General features: G+C 41.4%; 1 protein-coding gene across 1 annotated transcript in view; it reads right to left on the reverse strand.

Moving 5' to 3' along the window:
* Positions 1 to 24,903, reverse strand: part of PLCL1 (phospholipase C like 1) — a 376,318-nt gene extending 351,415 nt beyond the window's left edge. Inside the window, exon 1 of the mRNA XM_005676315.3 lies at positions 24,167 to 24,903. Coding sequence (XP_005676372.2) covers positions 24,167 to 24,409 — 243 coding nt within the window. The 5' untranslated portion in view covers positions 24,410 to 24,903. The remainder of the gene's footprint in view (positions 1 to 24,166) is intronic.

The raw sequence follows: 27,323 nt of genomic DNA on the forward strand, positions 1-27,323 counted from the left end.
AAGCAACTGTGAGCAAGGTATCCTCAGATAACAGAAGGAGATAATGTGACTGAATGAATGTCATACACAGTTTGCTGAAGAGATGGTGGCAGCCAGTAGGACTGCTTCTTATAGCACTATTACACTGATGTTGGAAGGCTGCGTGAAAAACCACTCAGAAGGAAATATTGACCACAGCTACCAGGAATGCATATAAACCATGTATTTAAATTTTTTGTAGTTATAGACTTTCCACCACTGAGCAATAGGCAGAATTTTTAATAGAGGAGCTGCTAGTTAAATGGATTGCCAAATCCTCTCTTTTTCAGGTATAGCTTGAAATATATCTCAAATATATCCATAGATATACTTATTATATTCCTCACCACCGGTCCTTACAGCAAATTTGCAAAACAGCCAATAAATCCCATTTTATCAACAAAGAAGCTGAGGCTTAGGAAAGTTTTAAAAGTTGCTCATGATCACACAGTTAGTAAGCAGCAAAGATGAGATGCCAGGATCCCAGGTCAAATTCTCACGTTTGCATTTCCTTCTCTGCCCAAGCTGTCACCCAAAGATTTAAGTTCCTACTAAGAAAAGTAAACCTAGCAACAGCAGACTGCATTAACTCAGATAAAGGCTTCTTCCGGGACTATGTAAGAAAAAAAGTCATCTTGACTCAATCTTGGGAGAGAAAAAAAATCGTTATATGTTCCTACTAACACTTAGTAGGAACACAAGTAAAGTCTAATATGTGGTGTCTCTCTGTCAGAGTTGGTGAGATAAGACTAACAAAGAATAAACAAAGGGTGATGTATTTCCCAGCATATTTTCTAATTTAGTTCCCTCTTGTTGAAATCAAGGTTATAGCTGATACAACCTTGCAGAATATAACACATAGCAGAATACTTCCTTTATGTTCTACAGAAAAGGTCTACAGCATCATCCAAGAACACAGGACTACTCAATTAAGTTTACTGGGGGTGGTGGCTTGGATTGGACCCAGTGTCATTCAGCAGCAATACATTATCTTTAATTCAGATTAAATCCATGATTGGTCTGCACAAGAATTCCAGGCAAACTTCCAATTCTTTCAGAGTGCTTAATAAAAGAAGCTGCAGATCCAACAATTCCACATCTGGGTATTTTTATCTGAAGGAAACAAAAATATTATCTCAAAAAGATATCTATACTCCCATGTTCATTGCAGCATTATTTACAGTAGCTAAGATACAGAAACAACCTAAGTGCCCATCGATGGAATAGATAGAGAATTTGTGGTACATACACCACAGAATACTATCTAGCCATAAAAAAGGCATTCCTGCCATTTATGACCACATGAATGGACCTAGAGGGCATTATGCTAAGTGAAATAAGTTGGAGAAAGACAAATACCATATGATTTCATTTATATGTGGGCTTCTCAGGTGGTTCAGTGGTAAAGAATCCACCTGCCAATGCAGAAAACAAAGGACACCAGGCTTTGATCCCTGGGTTGGGAAAGTCCCCTGGAGAAGGAACAGGCTACCCACTCCAAAATTCTTGGGCTTCCCTGGTGGCTCAGACAGTAAAGAATCCACCTGCCATGTGGCAGACCCTGGATTCAATCTTCTCCAGTTAGATCCCTTGGAGGAGGGCATGGCAACCAGTATTCTTGCCTGGAAAATCCAATGGACAGAGGAGCCTGGTGGACTACAGTCCATAGGGTTGCAAAATCTCCAGCGCAACTGAGCAACTGAGTATGCACACGTATATGTGGAATAAAACAAACAAAAAACCTGAACTCACAGATACAGAAAACAGGTTAGACTGGTGGTTGTCAGAGATAGGGGGTGGGGGTAGGGTGAAGATGTGAAATGAGGGGAATGGATGAAGGTAGTCAAAGGCACAAACTTTAAGTTATAAAATAAGCCAGGGGATGTAACAGTAACTATAGTTAATAACACTGTATATTTGAAAGTTGCTAAGAGAATAAACTCCAATACTTTGGACACCTCATGTGAAGAGTTGACTCATTGGAAAAGACCCTGATGCTGGGAGGGATTGGGGGCAGGAGGAGAAGGGGACGACAGAGGATGAGATGGCTGGATGGCATCACCGACTCGATGGACGTGAGTCTGAGTGAACTCCGGAAGTTGGTGATAGACAGGGAGGCCTGGGGTGCTGCGATTCATGGGTCGCAAAGAGTCGGACACGGCTGAGCGACTGAACTGAACTGAACTGAAGAGAATAAATCTTTAAAGTTCTTACAATGTAACTATATGTGGTGATGTTAACTAAACTTCCTGTGGTGATTATTTCACAGTATACGCACATACTGAATTATGTCATACACCTGAAACAAGAATGAGCGTGTACTCAGTCTCTTCAGTCGTATCTGACTCTTTGCGGCCCCATGGACTATCGCCCACCAAGGTCTTCTGTCTGTGGAATTTTCCAGGCAAGAGTGCTGGAGTGGGTTGCCATTTCCTTCTCCAGGGCATCTTCCCTGAAGACCCAGAGATGGAACCCGCATCTCCTGCACCTCCTGCATTGGCAAGCAGATTTTTTACCAACAGCGCCATCTAGGAAGCCTGAAACAAGAATAGTGTCATGTGTCAATTATATCTCAATTTAAAAAACAAACATAACAACATGATACCAAAAATTATAATAACAGATTTAAATCTAGGGAGTATTTAAATCTAAGGAGTATTAAGAGAGGTGGAAAATGTTATATCCTTTATATCCTCTTCCACCCAATGACCTGCGTCTCACTCATAAGAACCTGGTAGGTGACAACACCTAAGAAGACCAGGAGGAAGCTCCTCAGAGTCTCAGCAGCCTTGACTGTAAGCCTGCAGAAAGAAATAGACAGCACTGCCCCTTAACCATACTATTACAACAAATTAATAGCTGCCAATTTCATGGTTAACTTCTTTTCTAAATTTTAAGGATTTATTGTTAAGAGTGGTCATTATTTATTTAAGGCCTGCATTTTTACAGAGCATTACACCCTCTCTTTTAGAGACCACAAACTGAACAGTTTGAATGAGTTCTTGCTTTTAAGGAATTTATAATCTAACAAGGAAAACAGAAACTTAAACACACAGAAAACCTGAGTCTGAGTCAGACATGATTTTTTAAATACTTTTAGTCAAGTTTTTATTCACATTTTGTTTATATTCACAGAATTTCCCAAAATGAGCCTAATTCCAGGAGAAAAAAAAAGTCAGAAATAATTAGCTGTAAGAGATCTTTGTTTAACAAAAGCAAAGATTTCATTGAATTGTAAGGTGAAAACGAAATGTGAAAGATTTAGCTAAATTAATGAGGAAGCTATTTCTAACAGATGCCTTTACCAAGTTTTAGGTGTCCCTTCAGGCTAAGTGCCAAGGTGGAGGCTATGGAAGCTTTTCCTAAAACTCAATCAACTTGAAGCAAGAAAAAAGTTCATTAATATGAGATTTTTAGAGCAGAGGCCGAGCACATAGCATTATGCCGTAACAGAGTAAGTATGTAAAAATCATTTGGTAAACTAAGTGGAGCTAAATTCATGAGTAGCTCATTCTCTTATTCTAGAATTTGAGGAAGTTGAAATCCATCTTTGCACACACTTGACCCTCTAGCAAAAAACTGTACAACTGTCTTGACAAGAAGGAGCAAAAATGGTAACAATTACAAACTGCTGGTTGGTTTACAGAACTTTTCTGGTAGAGATAAGAAGGTTTCTTTTAATAACTACTGACTAAATCAACTAAAATCACCCTATTTAAGAAAAGTACAATGACATTATATATCATTTAAAATTTAATGCAGCTGCTACAGCAAGCCTGCCTTCAATCAATCCATCATATCCTCCCAAATTCAGAAGCATAGCATGTGGAATACAAGGACAGTTTGCTAAACTGCTGTCAATGGAACATGTTGAGTTGTTGGTTTTTTTTTAATCTCCAGAAGGAAAATTCCTGTGATGATTATAGTCATAGAAATATAATCTCCAGAAAAAATGGAGCTAAAACACTCCACTATAGTGGATCACAGTACCCCTAGTATAGTAACCAATGTTGTAGTCAAGGGGCATTTTAAATTAAACACTGCCAAATCAGAACATGCCACTTATTTGCTGTGTGAATATGAGCACTTGATTTAACCCATCTGTCCCTCAGTCTCCTCATCCATGAAAATAGGGTAGACATCACCCATTTCATAAGCCTAGTGAGAATTTCATGAGTTAAAACATACGAAGTGCTTAGGACTGTGTCTGGAAACTGATGAGCACTCAAATATCAGGCGTCATTACCGCAGTGGAGTGTGGGAGGAGACTTCCATATAACTCCCTTCAAGTATGTCAAGGGTTGTCACATGAGAACTTAAACTTACTCTTCCCAGTTCCTGAGACAGAAATTGGACTGACTAAGAAATGCATCATGGAAGAATTTGATTTGGGCTCAACATAAGTTTTTCAAACAACAGAAGCAACCTGAAAATGGAACTGGCTCCCTTGTAAGAGAAGGAGCTCCTTGCTGAGTGGAGGCCAGTGTCCCCTCGTCCACAGGGGTTCTTATTCTAGTGCTTTTATGGCCCCTGACACCCGGCAAAGGCTCCTGTAAGACAGACCATCAGATTCTTTCCCACCAACACAGTTGTTACTCAGGACATCCTTGATTGTTCTTGTTTGGGGCTTCTCTGTATTTCACATGTGATATGAATTTTGAGTCAGGATGCAAAGTGCAGTTCATGTGTATGAAAAGTAATTGTGAAGTTAACTGGTTCATTACAGGTATTGGAATAAGACCTAGCAGCACATGAGCCATGTTCAGTTGCCCTAACCAGATCAAACAATAGGAACTCCAAAATAGATCAGAGTAATGTTTAATTCCCTCATATTACAAAACACTTTGATTCCTTCTCCAATTAATATTTCATGACTAATCATTTTATCAAAACTAACAGTCTCTTTTTCTTCATTTTACTAATAAGAATCTCCTAAACTTTAAGCTGAGCACATAACTACCTAGGTAGAGACTACATTTCCCAGCTGGTTGTAGCCATATCACCAATACACCAATGGAATAAAAGTAGAAGTGATATGTGCAACTTACTGATAACTTCCTTAAAATAAAGTTGTTTCCCTCCTTTCTTTTTCCCTCTTCGTATGGTACAGAAGAGGGATGTGATAGGGGGCCAGTTTAATCAAAGGGAGAAAACCATCCTAGAGAATGACCAAAACGGAGACAAAAGGAAACTGGATCCCTGAACTTCTTTATGGATCAGAGTTACTTACTTGATTGAGAAGAACCCGCCTAGTTACAGAACATTACTTATTAGAGATAGCTTCTAATATTGTTCCAGTCAACACATGTTTGCTAGAGCAACCTAGCTTTAAACAATAGAAGCAACTGAAAATGGAACTGGCTCCCTTGCAAGAGAACGAGCTCCTTGCTAAGTGGAGGCCAGTGTCCCCTCGTCCACAGGGGTTCTTATTCTAGCGCTTTTATGGCACCTGACACCCGGCAAAGGCTCCCTTAAGACAGACTATCAGATTCTTGTATCAGATTCATAAATGCAAGTATTTATAAATATGCAGCATGAACTCCCTCATTACAAAGGCTCAAAGATTCATGTATAAATATTCTCACTTAAATTCCTCTTTCAATACCTTTAATAGTGAAATTTAAAATTCTGATGTAGATCAAGCCAGCCATTAAAGCAAACAATGCTTTTGTTTGTACTACCAATGACACATTCTAGAAGACAAAACAGAATGAAGGAAAACATCCAAATGACAAAAGAAGAGTATTTGAAGCAAACTGCAAAGACAGTCCCTTGAGGGTCATAGCACCAAGATCCTTATAGGAATAAGACAAATAATCTGCCTTAGTCATCAACTTGTCCTTTAAAATGCTCAAGTCATTTTCAACTGTAAAATCTAAAAATCAAAACTGAAACCATGAATAAGGGTTCAGAAGGATCTAAGACATAATCAGATAAACACAAAGCTGAGCTTTTATGTCCATAAGAAGCCTCAGAACAATGTTTCGTTCCTCATAAGAAAGCAGATTTTTAAAAGATAATGACATATTACACATGGTTGTTAAAGGACTTAAATCACTGTTTGGTTTTCTCCAGACTTTTCTTGAAGGAGTTCAGAACAACAAAAATATCCGGTGCAAAGTTTTTTTTTGTTCAAATAAATATCCAATATCTAGATCCAGGATTTTTAAAATTATGATTCCAACTTTTTGCATTTTATTTAATGCCACCCCATTGTCAGTTAATCCTAATGTCAGTGGTGAATGCTATTTTTCTCTTATGGCTTTTAATAAGCTTTATACTATGGAAAACATTCCATAAGCTGGTATTACTGTCCATGAAACCAGACAGCAATTGGTTCTCTATGATGTGAGCTTGCCTGGAAATTACTCTTTAATATATGCACCACTGAGGAAACTGGATTTATTCTTATTTTAACAGTTTGCATTGCCATACAGGCTGGAAACTCCCTTTCTCTGTCCCAGGTAAGGGTGTGTTTTGTGTATGGCTATTATGAGTAGATTCTACAATATAATTCTTCTATTGAAACTTATTAACTTATTTAAGTTAAAAGGAGGTAAATTAAATAACTGATTTTACACTCTGGTCAGGAGGACTCATCAAAAAACTTCTTAAAGGAAAAAAAAAAAAAAAAACCTACATTTTTAACCACACAAAAAAAAATCTTCCTCAGTCTGGAACATCACCTCTTCTTCCTCATTATAATTTATAAAGTTTTAAACTTTTAACAGTGAAGATAATAGAGGACATCTCCTCCAAAGACAGATCAGTTGAATCAATTTTCCCGGAGAGTTTTCAGAAGTACATTCTACTCAGAGTCAAGTCAAGGGCACAAGGATGTTGTGAGAACCTGAAACTCATTGTTCAGTTCTTGTGAAGAATATATTAAGAATGAAATCCATAAATCTGGATCCCCTTCTTTTTAACTCTTATGAAGTTCAGGTCATAAGAAGTTGGAAGACATTGGTACTAGTTCTCCATCAGTTCGCTTTATGATTTGAGGAAGTCAATAATCCCTCTAAGTCTGTTTCCAGACCTGTTAAGAGGTAGATTCAACTATTATGAGGTAAACTGTAAGGATTCTTTTAGTTAATTGTCTACTAAAGCTCTATATTTTAAAGTATAAAAAGTATATCATATTAAAGTAAAAATGAAGATTTAGTTAGAAATTAAATGCTCCTAAGATCCATAAACTATTTTATTAAAACTACTATTAAAATCCTAAATCTTAATCCAATAGACTGTTCATATTGTAACAAATTATATTTATATCTTAATAAAGTTCATTTAGAATGGGAAAAAATCATCACAACCAACAATGACCTAGTTCTGAAACCAGGATATGATAGAATAATGGTCCCCAAAGACTTTTATGTCCTATTCCTCAGAATTTGGTTTCGTGGTTTGGTTCCATGACAGGTTCCATATTAGGTTCCATTTGGTTCCATATTAGGTTCCATGACAGAGAAGATTACAGATGGAATTAGGATTACTAATCAACTGACTTTAAAATAGGAAGATCATCTTGGATTATGCAGGTGAGCCAAATGTAATCACAAGGATAGTTAAAGATGGAAGAGAGAGAAGAGTCAGCATGGGGCAGCGTAAGGTAGTATGATGTGAGAAAGACTTCATTGGCTGTTGCTGTCTTTGAAAACAAGGGGCCAGGATCCAAAGAATGTAGCAGACTCTAGAAGCTGAAAGGGGCAAGAAAATGGACTTTCCCCTAGCCCACCAGACTCCTCTGTCCATGGAATTCTCCAGGCAAGAATACTGGAGTGGATTTCTTCCCTTCTCCAGGGGGTCTCTCCGAACCAGGGATGGAACCCAGGTCTGCAGGCAGATTCTTTACCACTGAGCCACCAGGGACGCCCCAAAAGGAACACAGCCCTGCCAATACCTTAATTTAAGCACAGGGAGACACATTTCTTGGATGTGGGGTTGCCCCTCCCGGCTGCCACCCCTGGCCTTGGGTGTGGGGTTGCTCCTTCCTGCTACCGCCCTTGACATTTGGCCTTGGAATACGGAATGAAGCAGGGCAAAGGCTAATAGAGTTTTGCCAAGAAAATGCACTGGTCATAGCAAACACCCTCTTCCAACAACACAAGAGAAGACTCTACACATGGACATCACCAGATGGTCAACACCGAAATCAGATTGATTATATTCTCTGCAGCAAAAGATGGAGAAGCTCTATACAGTCAACAAAAACAAGACCAGGAGCTGACTGTGGTTCAGATCATGAACTCCTTATTACCAAATTCAGACTGAAATTGAAGAAAACAGGGAAAACCGCTAGATCATTCAGGTGTGACCTCAGTCAAATCCCTTATGAATATACAGTGGAACTGACAAATAGATTTAAGGGCCTAGATCTGATAGATAGATTGCCTGATGAACTATGGAGTGAGGTTCGTGACATTGTACAGGAGAAAGGGATCAAGATCATCCCCATGGAAAAGAAATGCAAAAAAGCAAAATGGCTGTCTGGGGAAGCCTTACAAATAGCTGTGAAAAGAAGAGAAGCGAAAAGCAAAGGAGAAAAGGAAAGATATAAGCATCTGAATGTAGAGTTTCAAAGAATACCAAGAAGAGATAAGAAAGCCTTCTTCAGTGATCAATGCAAAGAAATAGAGGAAAAGAACAGAATGGGAAAGACTAGAGATCTCTTCAAGAAAATTAGAGATACCAAGGGAACATTTCATGCAAAGATGGGCTCGATAAAGGACAGAAATGGTGTGGACCTGACAGAAGCAGAGGATATTAAGAGGTGGCAGGAATACACGGAAGAACTGTACAAAAAGAACTGTACAAAAAGAACTGTACAAAAAGGATCCTCACGACCTGGATAATCACGATGGTGTGATCTAGAGCCAGACATCAAGCATCACTACGAACAAAGCTAGTGGAAGTGATGGAATTCCAGTTAGCTATTTCAAATCCTGAAAGATGATGCTGTGAAAGTGCTGCACTTCAATATGCTAGCAAATTTGCAAAACTCAGCAGTGGCCACAGGACTGGAAAAGGTCAGTTTTCATTCCAATCCCAAAGAAAGGCAATGCCAAAGAATGCTCAAACTCCCGCACAATTGCACTCATCTCACACGCTAGTAAAGCAATGCTCAAAATTCTCCAAGCCAGGCTTCAGCAATACGTGAACTGTGAACTTCCTGATGTTCAAGCTGGTTTTAGAAAAGGCAGAGGAACCAGAAATCAAATTGCCAACATCCGCTGGATCATGGAAAAAGCAAGAGAGTTCCAGAAAAACATTTATTTCTGCTTTATTGACTATGCCAAAGCCTTTGACTGTGTGGATCACAATCAACTGTGGAAAATTCTGAAAGACATGGGAATACCAGACCACCTGACCTGCCTCTTGAGAAATCTGTATGCAGGTCAGGAAGCAACAGTTAGAACTGGACATGGAACAACAGACTGGTTCCAAATAGGAAAAGGAGTACGTCAAGGCTGTATATTGTCACTCTGCTTATTTAACTTATATGCAGAGTACATCATGAGAAATGCTGGACTGGAAGAAACACAAGCTGGAATCAAGATTGCCGGGAGAAATATCAATAACGTCAGATATGCAGATGACACCACCCTTATGGCAGAAAGTGAAGAGGAACTAAAAAGCCTCTTGATGAAAGTAAAAGAGAAGAGTGAAAAAGTTGGCTTAAAGCTCAACATTCAGAAAACGAAGATCATGGCATTTGGTCCCATCACTTCATGGGAAATAGATGGGGAAACAGTGGAAACAGTGTCAGACTTTATTTTTTGGGGCTCCAAAATCACTGCAGATGGTGACTGCAGCCATGAAATTAAAAGACGCTTACTCCTTGGATGAAAACTTATGACCAACCTAGATAGCATATTAAAAAGCAGAGACATTACTTTGCCAACTAAAGTCCGTCTAGCCAAAGCTATGGTTTTTCCAGTGGTCGTGTATGGATGTGAGAGTTGGACTGTGAAGAAGGCTGAGCGCCAAAGAATTGATGCTTTTGAACTGTGGTGTTGGAGAAGACTCTTGAGAGTCCCTTGGACTGCAAGGAGATCCAACCAGTCCATTCTAAAGGAGAGAAACCTGTGGATTTCTTTGGAAGGAATGATGCTAAAGCTGAAACTCCAGTACTTTGGCCATTTCATGTGAAGAGTTGACTCATTGGGAAAGACTCTGATGCTGGGAGGGATTGGGGGCAGGAGGAGAAGGGGACCACAGAGGATGAGATGGCTGGATGGCATCACTGACTCGATGGACGTGAGTCTGAGTGAACTCCAGGAGTTGGTGATAGACAGGGAGGCCTGGGGTGCTGCGATTCATGGGGTCGCAAAGAATCGGACACGACTGAACGACTGAACTGAACTGAACTGAGACACATTTCAGGCTGCAGACTTCTAGAACTATAAGATAACAAATATATACTGTTTAAAGACACTGTGATAATTTGCTAAAGCAACAATAGAAAACTAATATTTAGGGTTTCTAAAAGTTAGCTTTTGAAAGTATGCTAAAGCACTCCCCTCAAATCTGTCATTGTGTGTTAGATCCTTCTGACTTTCAACTTAAATATGTGTCCCTAGCTCAGTTGATGATGGTTGCTTTAATCACAGAACAGTGCAAGGTTGAACCACCTTAACTTTGCTCTAACTCTGGCCCCATGCAACCAGATAAACGTATTCTTGAATCATTGTTTTTTTGGAAACCTGGGTTACTGGTGGTTGCAAGTTAGAGGAATAAAGAAAATAGGGAGGAAAAAATTCTGCCCTCCCCCACCTCTACCCTACCAAACACAGACATACTTAATATCTGGGAGACCTGGAACATGTTTCTCTACCTCTCAGAGCTTTGGCTTCCTTATCTGTAAGGTTGAAATGATAACCACAGCCATGTTTTTCCAACTGCTACAAAAATTAAAAAAAATAATGCAAGATCTTGACAGTTTTGGGGCTTGTTATTATTCTACACCATGAAATTGTAAAAGAACCCTCCATAACCCTCCATTACCTATCCATGGTGCCATAAACAATACTTCTAGTGGCTCCCTAGAAGAATGAGAGAGATCATGGACAGCCACGCTTAATAAATGAAGGGGTAGAATTAGAGAATGATCTCAAGCTCTCCAATTCTACAATAATGTAATTGGATAATTAAGCAGTCTTAAGTTGCTGGAGTACAAACAAGTGAGTTTGTTTGGTTTGGTTTTTGTTGCACCACGTAACACATAGGATCTTAGTTCCCAGACCAGGGATCGAATCCATGCCCCCTGCATTGGAAGCACAGAATCTTAAGCACTGTAAGCCAAAGAAGTCCAGTGAGCTTTATTTTTCCCACAACAGCTCCCTCTCAACTATGCTATCTCATATCTCCTTGCCCCTGGGTACTCCAGTTACTACTACTAACTGACCTCACTCAGATTCCACAATATAGCTCAGTTGGTAAAGAATCCATCTGCAATGCAGGAGACCTCGGTTGGATTCCTGGGTCAGGAAGATCCCCTGGAGAAGGGATAGGCTACCCACTCCAGTATTCTTGGGCTTCCCTTGTGGCTCAACTGGTAAAAAATCTGCATGCAGTGAGGGAGACCTGGGTTCAGTCTCTGGGTTGGGGAAGATCCCCTGGGGAAGGAAAAGGCTACCTACTCCAGTATTCTGGCCTGGAGAATTCCATTGACTGAATAGTCCATGGGGTTGCAAAGAGTCGGACATCACTGAGCGACTTTCACTTTTTCAAGTCCTTAAAAAACTCACTCCTATTCATTTAAAACTTCAATCTCAAGTTCAATTCAAGGTCTTCTTTCCATTCCACACCCCCAAAGCAAGCGAAAACAGTGGTGGTAGTTGCTGCAGCAGGGGATAGGTCTAGTCTACCCACTTCGCTCTTTCTCTTCCTCCCTATACTTCCCTTCTAGGGTTGGGCTGGAGGATGGATAGGACAGGCCATGGTCTCTCTAAAGATGGCATCATAGGGATGCTGCAGGCCCCACTGGGTTGGGTTTCTCTGCTCCTCGGGTTAACACTGAACTATTGATTCTCTCTGTAAGGCAGGCATCCAAATGCTGACTCTGTGTGGAGATATTGGTTCTCTACAGTGCTCTTCTTCCATACATTCATCATACTGGTTTTAGAGATGTGGCTTGGACCTCTGACCTCTTTCTCCCACCACTTACCCAGCCCCTGCCCCAGTCTTTTGTTACTAGAGTTCCTCTGTTCAAATGCCTTCTTTGGGTGGGGCACTAGCAACATCCTGGCCATCTTTGACAGCGTCACCTTTGTCCACACTCAGGAACTCAGACAGCATAAGAGCTCTGCTGGTCTGGCAATTCAGCACATTCCAGAGAAGAGATGAGCATCAGTCCCAGCTTACAGGGAGACTTGGTGGAGAGGAGAACTGTTGGATGCTACCACCACTACCTGCCCAATCTTTATTAATGATCCTCTTGAGTCCTGTCTCTCTCAGCTTCAAAAAGGGTCATGAGCTTTTCCACCCGAAATCAGGAAAGTGGAAGGAACAGGCTCCCTTCCAAGGTCACCTCCTCCCTAGAAGTCCTCCCCTTGTTCAGCCTGGGAAAGTGGGGTGGGCAAGAGCAGCAGTGAAGGCTGCCTCTCCACAAGACCATTAGGACTGTCTGAACACAACAGTTCACAGTCCCCCTGCATCTGTGGAATCAGAGTCTTTTGTTTCAAGCCGTGACAGCTATACCAGCACTCACAACTACTTTCATTCTGTTATACCAATTTCTACGATGTCTTGTTTCCCAGAAGCCATTTCTCTGTATTGGTGACCCTGTCATGATGATGGAGGAACTCTGATGAATTCTTCCTAGGGCTAGGGCTAGGAAAACAGAAAAACAGCCAAGCATTTAATGCCAAGCATTCCCAACAACCGAGACCAGTTCTTTCTAGATCCTTCCCAGGAATCTCTAGGTTCAAGGGCTCTATGCTGAGTATTCACCATTAGCTGTGTTATAGAGTGAGGTGTTAGTTAAAAGACTCTCCAGAACCAAAATGCCAACAAAATTCCCAAACTTTGTATTTCCAAATGTACAACTTCTGGCAGAAGGATCCAGGTAAAGAACTATTTATTGAAACATTACTGTGACCACTTATAAACATGGTCCTCTCTGATTTCTTTCTCTTTAACACACATTGATCCTCTTTCTCTTCCCCCCAAACCATAGAAATCTGGTGTAACTTAACTGCTAATACTTTTGACTTCTCATAGCCCATGCAATTACTTTCATAATACATGTGTCATTGGGTAAATGCCATCACCTCAGCCATAGGACCGGAGAAGGCAATGGCACCCCACTCCAGTACTCTTGCCCGGAAAATCCCATGGATCCAGGAGCCTGGTAGGCTGCAGTCCATGGGGTCACTAAGAGTCGGACACGACTGAGTGACTTCACTTTCACTCTTCACTTTCATGCATTGGAGAAAGCAAAAGTGAAGTCGCTCAGTCGTGTCCGACTCTTTGCGACCCCATGGACTGTGTAGCCCACCAGGCGCCTCCATCCATGGGGTTCTCCAGGCAAGAATACTGGAGTGGGTTGCCATTTCTTTCTCCAGGAGATCTTCCCAACCCAGGGATCGAACCCAGGTCTCCTGCATTGCAGGCAGACGCTTTAACCTCTGAGCCACCAGGGAGAAGGAAATGGCAACCCACTCCAGTGTTCTTGCCTGGAGAATCCCAGGGATGGGGGAGCCTGGTGGGCTGCTGTCTATGGGGTCGCACAGAGTCGGACACGACTGAAGCGACTTAGCAGCAGCAGCAGCAGCCATAGGACAGAAAGCTGGGGATCAAAAGGTCACCTGCCGTTGAAGTTTCTGACTTCCAATGTGTCTAGCATAAGTGTGTACACACACACCACTGCATTTTTCACAAAACGAGGTTGATTCCACACTAACTGAACATAAGAGGGTATTAGGAAAAATAACTCTTGTAAGTTTCAGATGTTTGGGGAAAGCCTCATTGTTTTTTTTTTTTTTTTAAAAAAAAACACTTTAAGAGAATGTGACCAAATGTCTTATTGTGCAAATGCTGCAACAGAGAAAAGACAGGGAGAGAGAGAAAGAAAAAGCCAAAGTCCTATGCCCTTTCAATAATTTAACATAACCACAGATAGATAATTAAAGCTGACATATGAGGAGTGTTTCATCAAGAGAGCTGACTGTGCCTTTAACCCTGGCCAGTCTCCAAGTGATGGGGATAAACCTCTGGGTACCATTTGGCCACAGTACTGTATCTCTGCATAGCAGAATGGACTCATTACCATCAACACAATAAAGTAGCCACGAACACAGTCATTTCACAGCATACTCACATATTTAGATTTTTCACATACTGACTTTGAAATTTCCACCCCCCATAAAAGAATTAAATGATTAAACAGACTTTCAGTTTAATGAAATTCCTCAAATATTCCTCATATGTGTGATGAACTCACCTACCTCAAATGTAATTGGGGAGAAATCTGAATCATACAGCATCATATCCACTACCACTTATCAAAATTGCAACTTCCCTGGATTAAAAGCTCAGGTACAACTTTTTGATGTATTGATGCTGGAAGACAAAACTATCAAACTATAAAATAAATCATATCAGTTTGCATTAATTAAATATCAGTCCATCCTTAGCCTGTATAATTTATAGGCTGGATCATAAAGTTGGATCATAAATTATTGCTTCATGGTAAAGATGTTTATTCTGGAAAAGAGTAAAAATATACTAAGAGAAATTCCATTCTCTCAAGGGAAAGTGGAGTAGAGTACAATATTACTGTAAAGTCATAGGCATTTTACATGAAAGGTTAAGAAGCTAAAAAAAATCATAAGCAAAGAATCCTTAATAGAGTTTCCCAAAGTTGTTTTCAGAATTGCTTCTTTTTGACTTGTCAGCTAAACTTAGTTTTTACGGTAGCTATATAATGTCTGCTATTTCATGAATACTAGCTAAGGTTTAAATCAATATTATTTAGCAGGATGTATAGTATAAAGATTAAAAGCAACCTATGGAGCTAAACCATTTGAGTCCATTTCTTCGCTCTGCCATTTACTAGCTAAGTGACCCTGGGCAAGTCATTTAGTATCTCTCCAACTGTGAAGAAAATTTCTCAAAAGGAAAATCTCTCCAAGATGTACTGGGTGTTTTATCTATTAAACATAAAAATAAAGCACTTAATTATTAATAACATATTTAAATATACACTATTTAATTATAGCATGGAATCAATAATTCCAAAGTATTTCAAAAAGGGAGTTCACCAAATGCTGAAGGTGTCTTTGAATCTTGTATGTCAGTCTCCAGGAGGAGCAGACTGCCAACCTTCATTCCCCACTCCACCCCACCTCGCCACTTCTGCTCCTACTATTTCCTCCAAAAACTAGTAAATGACTACAAGACTGCAAGTTCAAGGGCACTGATAGACTCTGTTTTATGGAGGTGAAGTTTTCAAAGATAAAGGTCAGAGTACACACAGCGTGGTCTCCTCTCTCTCTCCTCACCCAACAACAGGCTGACCTGAAGGGAGCAGAACAAGACAGTTTACACTCTCTTCTCACATAGTTGCCCTTTTCCTGAGCTCAGACCCCAACCCAGCCTAAGCCTAGAGAGGCATGGAGGGGAAACATTCTCCTTATTCTACTTATTCTCTCTCGCCCAGTGGGGTGCTCTTCTGGACAGCCCACCCTCATTCTCACATGTCAGATCTGAGATGGGAGATGTGGATTTTAAGGACACAGGCTATTTGGCCTGCTTTGGTTTGAAGTCACTTGAGCGTTAAAGAAAGTACCTTTGACATGATCAAGTCCAGTTTTTCTAGAGTTCTGCCTTGAAATCTTGGTCCCAGGTAACAATAAAGGGGATTTGTTCTCGGTCTCTTTTCGCCCTCCTTGTGCCTTTATCTTCCTCAACATCTCACACAGAAGGTGCTCTGAGATATAATCCCACCATCGTTTCTATCCATTACATAGTACCATACAGTAATACAAGTGTGCCTAATTAAATATACCACCTGTGCTTAGTCTGGGCTTCTCTGGTGGCTCAGATGGTAAAGAATCTGTTATAATGCAGGAGACCCAGCTTCAATCCCTGGATCGGGAAGATCCCCTGGAAAAGGGAATGGCAACCCACTCCAGTATTCTTGCCTGGAGAATTCCATGGACAGAGGAGCCTAGCAGGCTACAGTCCATGGAGTTATAAAGAGAAGGACACAACTGAGCAACTAACACTTTCACTTTTCATGCTTAGTGTAGTACTTTTCAAGCTTAGTCTAGTACAAATTTAGCACATTTTAAAAGACTTTTGAACAAGTCAGTGTGAAAGAATTAAGAAAGCAAAGGTTTCATCTTTCAAAGGTATTTTGAATACAAAGGTTTTATCTTTCAAAGGTATTTTGAATACAAAGTTGTATGGTTAAGGAAAAACACAATATCCTTGCCAGTAAAAGGCATGCTGCTGCTGCTGCTGCTAAGTCACTTCAGTCGTGTCTGACTCTGTGTGACCCCATAGACGGCAGCCCACCAGGTTCCCCCATCCCTGGAATTCTCCAGGCAAGAACACTGGAGTGGGTTGCCATTGCCTTCTCCAGTAAAAGGCAGACACTTTCACAAATTCACAAATACAAATTAAGAAATCTTTGGGAACTAAGTGCACTTATTAAAATAGTTTAGTTGGTATGTTGTTTCATTTTGGATGGACTGTATTATTTTCAAAATTAACTTGCCTTTCTTCTTTCTGGAGTGATAATGATAATATAAATAATGATTACTTTCTACTCATCATATACAATCCTACTTATCTCAAAATAAAGCTAGATTAATTACTAGTGAGGTTTGTTATAATGGTACTGTAGAAAATAAACTAGATTATATCTCTCTTACACAGCCACATAAAATGCTACAGATTAAACTACAAATCAAATTCTAATTTAAATCCAAGGGACTATTCCAATATTTTGTCACATTATTATTTTGTTGCCATCAAATGTTGGCTGAAATACACAATACATTGGCCAAGACTTAAGACAGAATGTTGTCATTATAGAACTTGACCATTCAGTTCTAATTGTTTTTATTGTATAATTTATTAATTACAATAAATTCTGTCTATCATAACCTTCTAGTACATCCATGGGATTCTCCAGGCAAGAACACTAGAGTAGAATGCCATTTCCTTCTCCAGGGGATCTTCCCGACCCAGGGGTCGAATCCAGGTCTCCCACATTGCAGGCAGATGCTTTAACCTCTGAGCCACCAGGGAAGCCCACAGTAAGTAGGATACCGAGATGAACTGGGATGCAAACATAAATGTGCATGCCTACATACTAAGCTGCTTCACTCATGTCCGACTCTTTGCAACCCTATGGACTGTAGCCTGCTAGGCTCCTCTGTGCATGGGATTCTCCAGGCAAGAATACTGGAGTGGATTGTGATGCCCTCCTCCAGGGGATCTTCACAACCCAGGTATCAAACCCTAATCTCTTATGTCTCCTGTACTGGCAGGCAGGTTCTATATCATTAGCGCCAACTGCGAAGCCCTGCAAAGATAAATAAGATTTGAAAAAGCTACAAATATATCTTTTTTTACATTATTAGAAAACATCAAAATATGAGATTATGTAGAACTGACAGGTTCCATTGTAGCAGGTTTACTGATTTATATTACCCTAGATTGGAAGTGCAATCAAATTATTCTATCTAGTAACCAATGGTTCATTTACTAGTGGTGAGATCCCAATGGAAAACTCAAAAAGGAATTTTACTCCTGCCTCTTAGTCATTTTAAGCTGATGATTTTTTTAATGAACAATTTTATACTTGTCTCAATTTAGATATTGATCCTGAAAATGGAATTATGTTTAACATTCACCATTATTAAAACTGAACAGTCACTGGGGGAGCAGGGAAGCCTGCTGTAATTCTTTCTTTGAATTACTCCCCAGCCTACTGCCCAACCAATTGCTCCAACATTACCTAGAAGCATTAATAGAGTGTTTGTTCTGTGGTACCAAAGGTAAAATCAGCTGTCCCCAATGTCTTCTCATAATAGCCTGTGGTGCCTAAGGTGTTATTTGGAAATAAATGTTCAATTGACATTTTACCGTACAAAATTTAATTACCTGTTTTCTCTACTGTAAAGGGGGAAAGGCTGAGAAAACAATTCTTCAGTCTTAATTGCAATGTATATTTAACCTCTCAATGGCTATGCAATTAACTTCTACTTTTTAAACCTTAATACATTTTTAAGAGGGAAAAAAATTCTTATAAATTCTGATAATAATAGGAAGCAGTAATCAACAGGTACTTCTAAAAGACTCTCATCAAAACAATACAAGGTTCTTTATCTAAATTTTATTCTGAATTCTCTTGAGAGATGCTGTAAGAAATCACATCAGAAAGGCACCACTATGAGAAACAACCACTTCTAAGGTGAAATGTGACCATGTTTCTATGGTAATTTCAGGAAAATTAATACTCTAACTGAAGTTACTGGCATAACAAAACAAATCCATGCAAGAAGTTCAGTGCCACTTATGAATCATACCTTAGGAGGGGCATCCGCAATGGACATCACCAGGACACACTTATGGCACCCAGTAAGGCTGGGATCTCTGCTGTATAATCAGGTTATTTATCTAACATTTACCCATCAGTTGATTTTTTAGAACTTTTAACATATTTCTACAGGCAAAAGAGCCTATAAATGCTGATTAATTCCCATGCCAAGTTACAGAAGCCTATTTAACTTATAGTGTGTCTAAAATTTTTGAGTTATTTCTCAATCATACTCCATTCCCTTCATAATTTTCCCTATTAAAAAATATTTTCAGAGCTCCCACACAAGATCCCTTATTTCATTACTCCTCTAGAGTAATACATACTCCTGGAGAAGGCAATGGCGACCCACTCCAGTATTCTTGCCTGGAAAATCCCACGGGTGGAGGAGCCTGATAGGCTGCAGACCATGGGGTCGCTAAGATTCGCACACGACTGAGTGACTTCACTTTCACTCTTCACTTTCATGCATTGGAGAAGGACATGGCAACCCACTCCAGCGTTCTTGCCTGGAGAATCCCAGGGACGGAAGAGCCTGGTGGGCTACCATCTATGGGGTCGCACAGAGTCAGACATGACTGAAGTGACTTAGCAGCAGCAGCAGCAGCATGCCCCATATAGCATGGGCTTCCCTGATAGCTCAGTTGGTAAAGAATCCACACACAATGCAGGAGACTCTGGTTTAATTCCTGGGTCAGGAAGATCCTCTGGAGAAGAGATAGGCTACCCACTCCAGTATTGTTGGGCTTACCTTGTGGCTCAACTGGTAAAGAATCTGCCTGCAATGAGGGAGATCTGGGTTTGATCCCTGGGTTGGGAAGATCCCCTGCAGAAGGGAACGGCTACCCACTCCAGTATTCTGGCCTGGAGATTCCATGGACTGTATAGTCCATGGGGTCACAAACAGTCTGACACAACTGAGCGACTTTCACTTTCACTTTTACTATGCCCCATAATGAGTCTAAAAGAGAATACAATCCTTTACAAACTCAACTGCTGCGTGAGAAGGGGAGAAGTGGGTCAGGCATAAAAGAACAGGTGTGACCTTCATATATTGACAACAAGTAGAACATCTGCCAGGCTTCTCTGCCTTTCAAAGCACAGTGCAGGCCTAACAAAATGACCAAAGACAGGAGCGTCTGCAGTCTCTTTCTGACTGAACTGAACTGAAAGTTGCTCAGTTTTATCCAACTCTTTGCGACCCAATGGACTGTTCATGGAATTCTCTAGGCCAGAATACTGGAGTGGTTAGCCTTTCCCTTCTCCAGGGGATCTTCCCAACCCAGGGATCTAACCTAGGTCTCCTGTATTGCAGGTGGACTCTTTACTAGCTGAGCCACAAAGGAAGCTTTCTAGAGTCATCCATTTCAAGTTGTTCTGAATTGGAGAGGTGAAGCAGAGAAAAGAGAATTTACCCACAAACCTTGCCCAAGAATCTGCCACTTTCTTAGATGTTCACGTTACTTCTAACCTAAAATGTGTTCATGGATCGTGGCTCTCTCTGCATCTGAGAATCAGCATGAGACCACAAGTTTTCAGACATGGGTATGAATCCTGACTCCACATTGTATCAGGAGCTCTCCATGCCTCCCTTCTCTACTTCAGAGAGTTTGCTGTGAGGATTAAGTGATTATAATGTATGAAAGCTCCTAGTTTAGTACCTGACTCACATTAGGCAGTACTTCACAAAAGTGAATAAAATTTCCCTTGCTCCTCCGAGGAGAGCCATAATTTTGATATGGGTCAGCAGGTACCCAAGGAACATCTTTGAGGCTGCAGCTCAGAAACCCACTACATCAGCCCCACAATCACAATGAACATGACAGAATGAGACTAGCCATGATATAAGAAACATGAACAACGTGGAAGTCACTACTTTAGCTGCTTCAGTGAACATCTCAGCACCTCATTTCCAACTTCTTTCTTCAACCCACACACTTATGCCCATGGGATCCAAGTGATAATTTCTTCTCAAGAGTTCATACTGAAGTAGAAGCAAAAGGAAATGGGAAAAAGTAGGGCTCTTCAATACATTACATATAACGGGAGATAAATCATTTGCTTTTTTTTTTTTTTTCCCCCCTTGGCTTTGCAGTCTGTGAGATCTTAGCTCCCTGACTAGGGATCCAACACAAGCCCCCTGAATTGGAAATGTGGAGTCTTCACCACTGGACCACCAGGGAAGTCTCTCAACTATTGAGAGACTTATTTTAAAAGTCTTGCTTTAAAAGTATGCTATTTTTAAAACATGTATGTACCTCAATTCCCATCATCTATTTGGTGGCCAGAAGTTCATTCAGATTTTTTTGTTACAGCTTATGGACAAACCCAAATGAACTTTTTGGCAAACCCAATAGTATAGGAAGCAAGCTACACTGCTTTCTATTTCCCATAATTTCTGTTATAGAGTAATAGTGATAAACTACAATCTAGAATGCTAAATATTTTAAATACATAAATTTTATATCAAATACCAGATAGTTAATTGGTCTAATTTCTTAGGTAGAAGTATATTTGAAAGCACAACAGTACCTAATTACTAGATATTCTCAACCCTGCAAGTAACTAAACTTGTCATTTTAAACCAAAAGTCATAAAGAAGCAATTAAGATGAAGGTTATGTAATATTGCGGTATACAACAATACATTTACCAAAAAACATACAACATTTATAAATGTCAATGCTGTACAAAAAGTTACACAGAAAAACACAGGGGAAAATGGGACAGATTAAAGAGAACATAGTTTAACTCTCACATTAAATTTTTCAAAATTTAGGACTGGGCATATAAGGGAAGAAACATAATTACAGTAGAAAGACTTTCAAAAAATGTGTAAAGATAAATACTATTGTTTTCATCAGCTCAGAAGGAAATTGTTTTCTCAGCTAAACACATGTTTTCACAAATTAGGGAGGGCAAATTTACTGAAAACATTCCTTCTATTGATATACAAGACAGTCTGTTTTCTGGCATGCTAGAGGAATGCAGTATTCTGACTTATCTAATATTCAAGTTTACAGAGAATTAGCAGTCAAATTAGAATAGAAACAATACCCTCAACCGAACTGAAAAGAATTTGATATTTGATGATTCACAATCTTTCAGTGGCTCAGAGTTATGACCATGAATATCAATTATCACTGTACTAAGGCTATCTGGAACAGCATTTAATAGTTTGATTAATATAAAATGTACTAAAGCCTTTCTTTTTGTGTATATTTCAATGCCAAATAAAAATAACTCTTGGAAAAACAACAAAGAAAGCAATCTTTTCTCAATAGAGAAGCATGTACTACTTACTTCTTATGATCTAGACCTTTTTCAGAAACTCTCATTTTTGTTGTGCTAAAGTGAACAAACCATGGAGTGACAGATTCTGAGATGTCCTTGATCTCAGAGGAGGAGTGAAACAGAACCCATCACCTGTCCCTTTCCCCACTGGAAGATAATGAAGGCCTCTGGGAATAGACCCCAAGGACCAATGACCTACAGGTTATCCTTGAAGATTAACAGATGCATCACAATGACCTTAGACAACTCTCCAGACATCAAAATGTTTGGCGTAAGTCTGAATATATAAACCCGGTAAAAACTCTAGCCAAATTTTATTACATAAATCAGTAGCATCAGGAGTTCACCACAGATATATACAGATACACATGCTTATATATGGAATATATCTGGAAGGGTACACAAGAACATGTTAACAGCTATTGGGGTAGACTTTGTAAGTGGGAATGGGGAGTGATTGGGAGTTTTCCCTTCGAACTCCTTTGCAACATTTGTTTTTATCATATGCATATATTAATAATTTTTTAATAAAGTTAACTGATAATAATAATAAGAATTCACTTCATATTCTGGTATCTTTAATTTTAAATGGCAGTTATTAAATGTTTATTTTACTATTAAATAGGGAAAGGATTAAGTTGCTAATTTCAAAACTAAACAGGCACCATTAGTCAGCGAGGACCCATCCAAGAATATCAACCAGCACATACTAAAATTTTAAACTTACCAATTTAGCTCCAAGAATTTGTATACTCCTTACACTCTGCTACTTTCATTTCTTTTACAACAACAACAAAAAAAGCCCAATGCTTTTTATGATGATATATTTTAAACAATCTTGTGGCTATTGTTTTCACACAACACATGTAGTGTCTACATCTTAGGCTTCAAAATGTATACTGTCTGCAGTAGGCTTTTTTAAGTTTCAAGATAACATGCTTTCTGACCTATGGGTTAAAGGGGGCAGGGGCAAGGATCATTTCCTTTTTCCCCAAATTCATACCCAGAAGAGAACACTCCTCTTCACATAATCTAAAAGTCACAAAATAACAGAAACTACTACAAGTCATTTGCAACTACCACCCACTCTTCTTTTAATATAGAAATTTCCCTGTTTGGCTCTAAACTTCCATGTGTCAGTATTGGGGAAAAGCCTAGACCATACTTGGAGCTAGCTGGATGGACTGTGGGAACAGTCTACCCACAGTGGCACTAGGAGTTCCAATTTAGAGCTTGAGAAAGAGAAACATATTGTGTGATGTATACACAGCTTGAACCTGAACAAGGGTTTTGAAAGTATTAACACAAGCACATTGAATAGTAAGTATGGATGGTTCCAACTCCATCCTTCATTTCATCTTTGGCTTATTTTTATATAGAAGCAGTTTCATACTGACTGTTCTTCCAAGATCAATTTTAATGTCATGTACTCAAGATTATGTACTCACGCATTTATGCTAAAAGGCCCTCTTCCAAAGCCTGTGGAAAGGTTCTGAATTCCAGGAGACCTTATACTGATGTCATGAACCCAAGATGAAATCTCAAACAGGAAGCAAGCCCCAAGTGGAAGGAAGACAGAAAGAGACAAGAGGAGGGGTGAGGCTAGCCAAACGGATAGATAGAAACCCTGACTGGTAGTTGAAGGGTCGGGAAGCATTCTCCTGGATGTGGTGGTAACCACGAGGACCAGTGGGGATGCTTGGTGGATTTACTGCTTTCCAATTACGCTATCTGCACAACTCTAGGCTGCACCTTCGCTCTTTACTTTGCCTACTTTGCCGCAGGGTCCACTGACAGAAACAGCCTGCCTATGAGGAAGGTTCACGCTTCGTGAAATCTCAAGACAGTTTGAGCCTGGAAGATTTGTATGTTTTGTTTTGGGGGTTTTTTCCCACTTGAGGGTAAACTGTGAGGGGAAAGCTAACTTTTCGTTGGAGAGCAGTGCACAACCTTCCCGCAGGTCTGCATTTATATTGGGTTCTGCCTTCCTCCTTACATCAGTGGTTTAGAGAAACTTTCAGAGAAAATGAGGGAAAGCATCGATCAAAACTCAAAGACGCAGAATGGAACTTTTCCTCTGCGGTGAGAAAAAAAAAAAAAAAAAAGTCACTTCTGCTTCTCACAGCCAAGAGCTGAGTCTGGGAACCTCCGGACAAGGAAGGAAGGTTTGGTAATGAAGGACACTGGAGAAAACAATACTAAGCCTGCGATGCCTCCGGACACCGTACATCCTGCCCCAGCCCCACGACCCACCCACCGCCCACCCACAGCCAAGCTTCCGCGGCCGCGCGGCCTCGCTTACCTTGATGATGCTGCTGCGCCGAGGGGTCGCCCGCGCAGCCTCCAGGAGGGCGGCCTCGCTGTCCGCCGGGGGCCCCGCAGCTCCGGGCAGGGCGACCCCACTGCGACGGTCCCTCCACCGGCCCCCAGGGGCCGCCGCCACGCAGTCCCCGGAGGTGGCATCCGGGCCCACCCGGGGGTCGTCTTCGCTCCCGGCCGCGTCAGGCGGCGCTGAACCCTCCCTGCTGGCTGCACCCTCGGCCATGGCCGAGCGCGGTTCGGGCTCCCCGTGGGGAGGCGGCACGCCCGGCAGCGAAGTGCAGCCGCTGGGCACGGGTGCGCTCTTGCACCGGGAGGCGGCCCGGCCAGACTTTGTTTCACCGCCCGGTTGCGGCGGCGGCGGCGGCGGCAACTTTCTGGAGAGGAGGCATCGCTCGAGTAGAGACGTCCGCGGGCTTTGGTCCAGGAGGCTGGCAGTCCGCGGCGGGTGGAGGGGTGGCGGGGACGGCGGAGAAGATGTGAGCAGGAGGGAGGAGAGACGACAAGGAGAGGGAGGTGTCCGAAATGTGATGCACACGCCCGCTCTGCGCCAGACAAAAGGCACCGGGCGCCTGGCCGGGCGGCCGCAGAGGCCGGGACGCGCGCGGCCTGAAAAGGGCTGGAGCCCGGCGACCGCTGCCCGGGGCACCCGCCACCTGCCCAGGGACCGCGGCGCAGCGGCCCCAGGAAGTGCGGCGGCGGCGGCGGCGACCTCCACTCCGCTCTGTTGTGACAGGGAGGGAAGACTTGTTTTGACAGCCCGTGGGGATTGGCAGGCGTCTGGGCCTCTTAGGAGCCTCGCCTCGCCGACAGGGGGTCGGCCCGACCAATCCCCACTGCGGAGGGGTGTGCCCGAGCACGAAGAATGGAATGTGTTCTCTAACTGGGAGCCGGCCCAGCCGGGCTCGTGTACTCGAGTGGGGTGTGAGAGCACGCTCGCGTGTGCGTACATTTTGAGAAGTTTAGATGTTCGACACGACCCTGGAGATGCATCAAAATCAGGGGGTGGGGTAGAGGGGAGGGGAAAAGAAACCTTCATTTGCAAAGCAAAGCAATTTGGAAGAAATGGGGTGTTGAGTGTTAATGTCATTGCCTTTGGGGTGACTTCAAACCATCAGGCGTTAACTGCAGACTCTCACCTTTAGAAGTTGAGTCCGTACAGAGATAAACCAGGGTTTCCTGGAACCCTGTTGTTGGATAATTTGCTTCAGGTTCCATGCAAAAATCTTCAGTTCACTCTGCACTGTTAATAAATATGACAAGGAAAGGGAATTAGATAACACGAGGGTAATAGGAAACAGAACCAACTAAACCCCTGTAAAGAATGACTCCTCACAAACCACATACAGGATTTGTTGCTGTTCAGTCAACTCAAAGGTGTCCGACTCTTTGTGACCCCATGGACTGCAGCACACCAGGCTTCCCTGTCCTTCACCCTCTCCCGGAGCTTGCTCAAATTCATATCCATTGAGTCAGTGATGCCACTCAACCATCTCGTCCTCTGTCGTCCCCATGAACAGTATGAAAAGACATATAGGATGCATGTTGGCTAAGTGCAAGGTGAGGTAAGGGACTTAATCTCTATCCTAAAACACTTGATAATGAATGGTTCAACTTCCTCTCTCTAGATAATCCTATGTAAACATATTTTGTTTATTTCCAGCAAGTTAGCAAGCAAAAGATATCCTTGAATGATTCATTAAGGCACAGAAATTATCAACAGAATTCTCGGATAGATGAAAAAAGGATGGCTCTGAGATTCCCTAGTAAGATTTGGTATTTTAATTTAAAAGACTTTCTGCATTACTATGAACAAAGCTAGTGGAGGTGATGGAATTCCAGTTGAGCTATTTCAAATCTTCAAAGACGATGCTGTGAAAGTGCTGCATTCAATATGCCAGCAAATTTGGAAAACTCAGCAGTGGCCACAGGACTGGAAAAGATCAGTTTTCATTCCAATCCCAAAGAAAGACAATGCCAAAGAATGCTCAAACTGCCACAAAATTGCACTCATCTCACTCGCATGTAAAGTGATGCTTAAAATTCTCCAAGCCAGGCTTCAGCAATACTTGAACCGTGAACTTCCAGATGTTCAAGCTGGTTTTAGAAAAGGCAGAGGAACCAGAGATCAAATTGCCAACATCCTCTGGATCATGGAAAAAGCAAAAGAGTTCCAGAAAAACATCTAGTTCTGCTTTACTGACTATGCCAAAGCCTTTGACTGTGTGGACACAATAAACTGTGGACAATTCTGAAACAGATGGGCATACCAGACCACCTGACCTCCCTCCTGAGAAACCTGTATGCAGGTCAGGAAGCAACAGTTAGAACTGGACATGGAACAACAGACTGGTTCCAAATAGGAAAAGGAGTACATCAAGGCTATATATTGTCACCCTGCTTATTTAACTTCTATGCAGAGTACATCATGAGAAACACTGGGCTGGAAGAATCACAAGCTGGACTCAAGATTGCTGGGAGAAATATCAATAACCTCAGATATGCAGATGACACCACCCTTATGGCAGAAAGTGAAGAGGAACTCAAAAGCCTCTTGATGAAAGTGAAAGAGGAGAGTGAAAAAGTTGGCTTAAACTCAACACTCAGAAAACTAAGATCATGGCATCTGGTCCCATCACTTCAAGGGAAATAGATGGGGAAACAGTGGAAACAGTGGTTGACTTTATTTTTCTGGATTCCAAAATCACTGCAGATGGTGATTGCAGCCATGAAATTAAAAGATGCTTACTCCTTGGAAGGAAAGTCATGAACAACCTAGACAGCATATTGAAAAGCAGAGACATTACTTTGCCAACAAAGGTACATCTAGTCAAGGCTATGGTTTTTCCAGTGATCATGTATGGATGTGAGAGTTGGACTATAAAGAAAGCTCAGCGCCGAAGAATTGATGCTTTTGAACTGTGGTTTTGGAGAAGATTCTTGAGAGTCCCTTGGACTGCAAGGAGCTCCAACCAGTCCATCCTAAAGGAGATCAGTCCTGGGTGTTCATTGGAAGGACTGATGTTGAAGCTGAAACTCCAATCCTTTAGCCACCTGATGTGAAGAGCTGACTCATTGGAAAAGACCCTGATGCTGGGAAAGATTGAGGGCAGGAGGAGAAGGGGACGACAGAGGATGAG

The sequence above is a fragment of the Capra hircus genome, chromosome 2 (assembly GCF_001704415.2).
Source record: "Capra hircus breed San Clemente chromosome 2, ASM170441v1, whole genome shotgun sequence".
Taxonomy (NCBI): Eukaryota; Metazoa; Chordata; class Mammalia; order Artiodactyla; family Bovidae; genus Capra; species Capra hircus.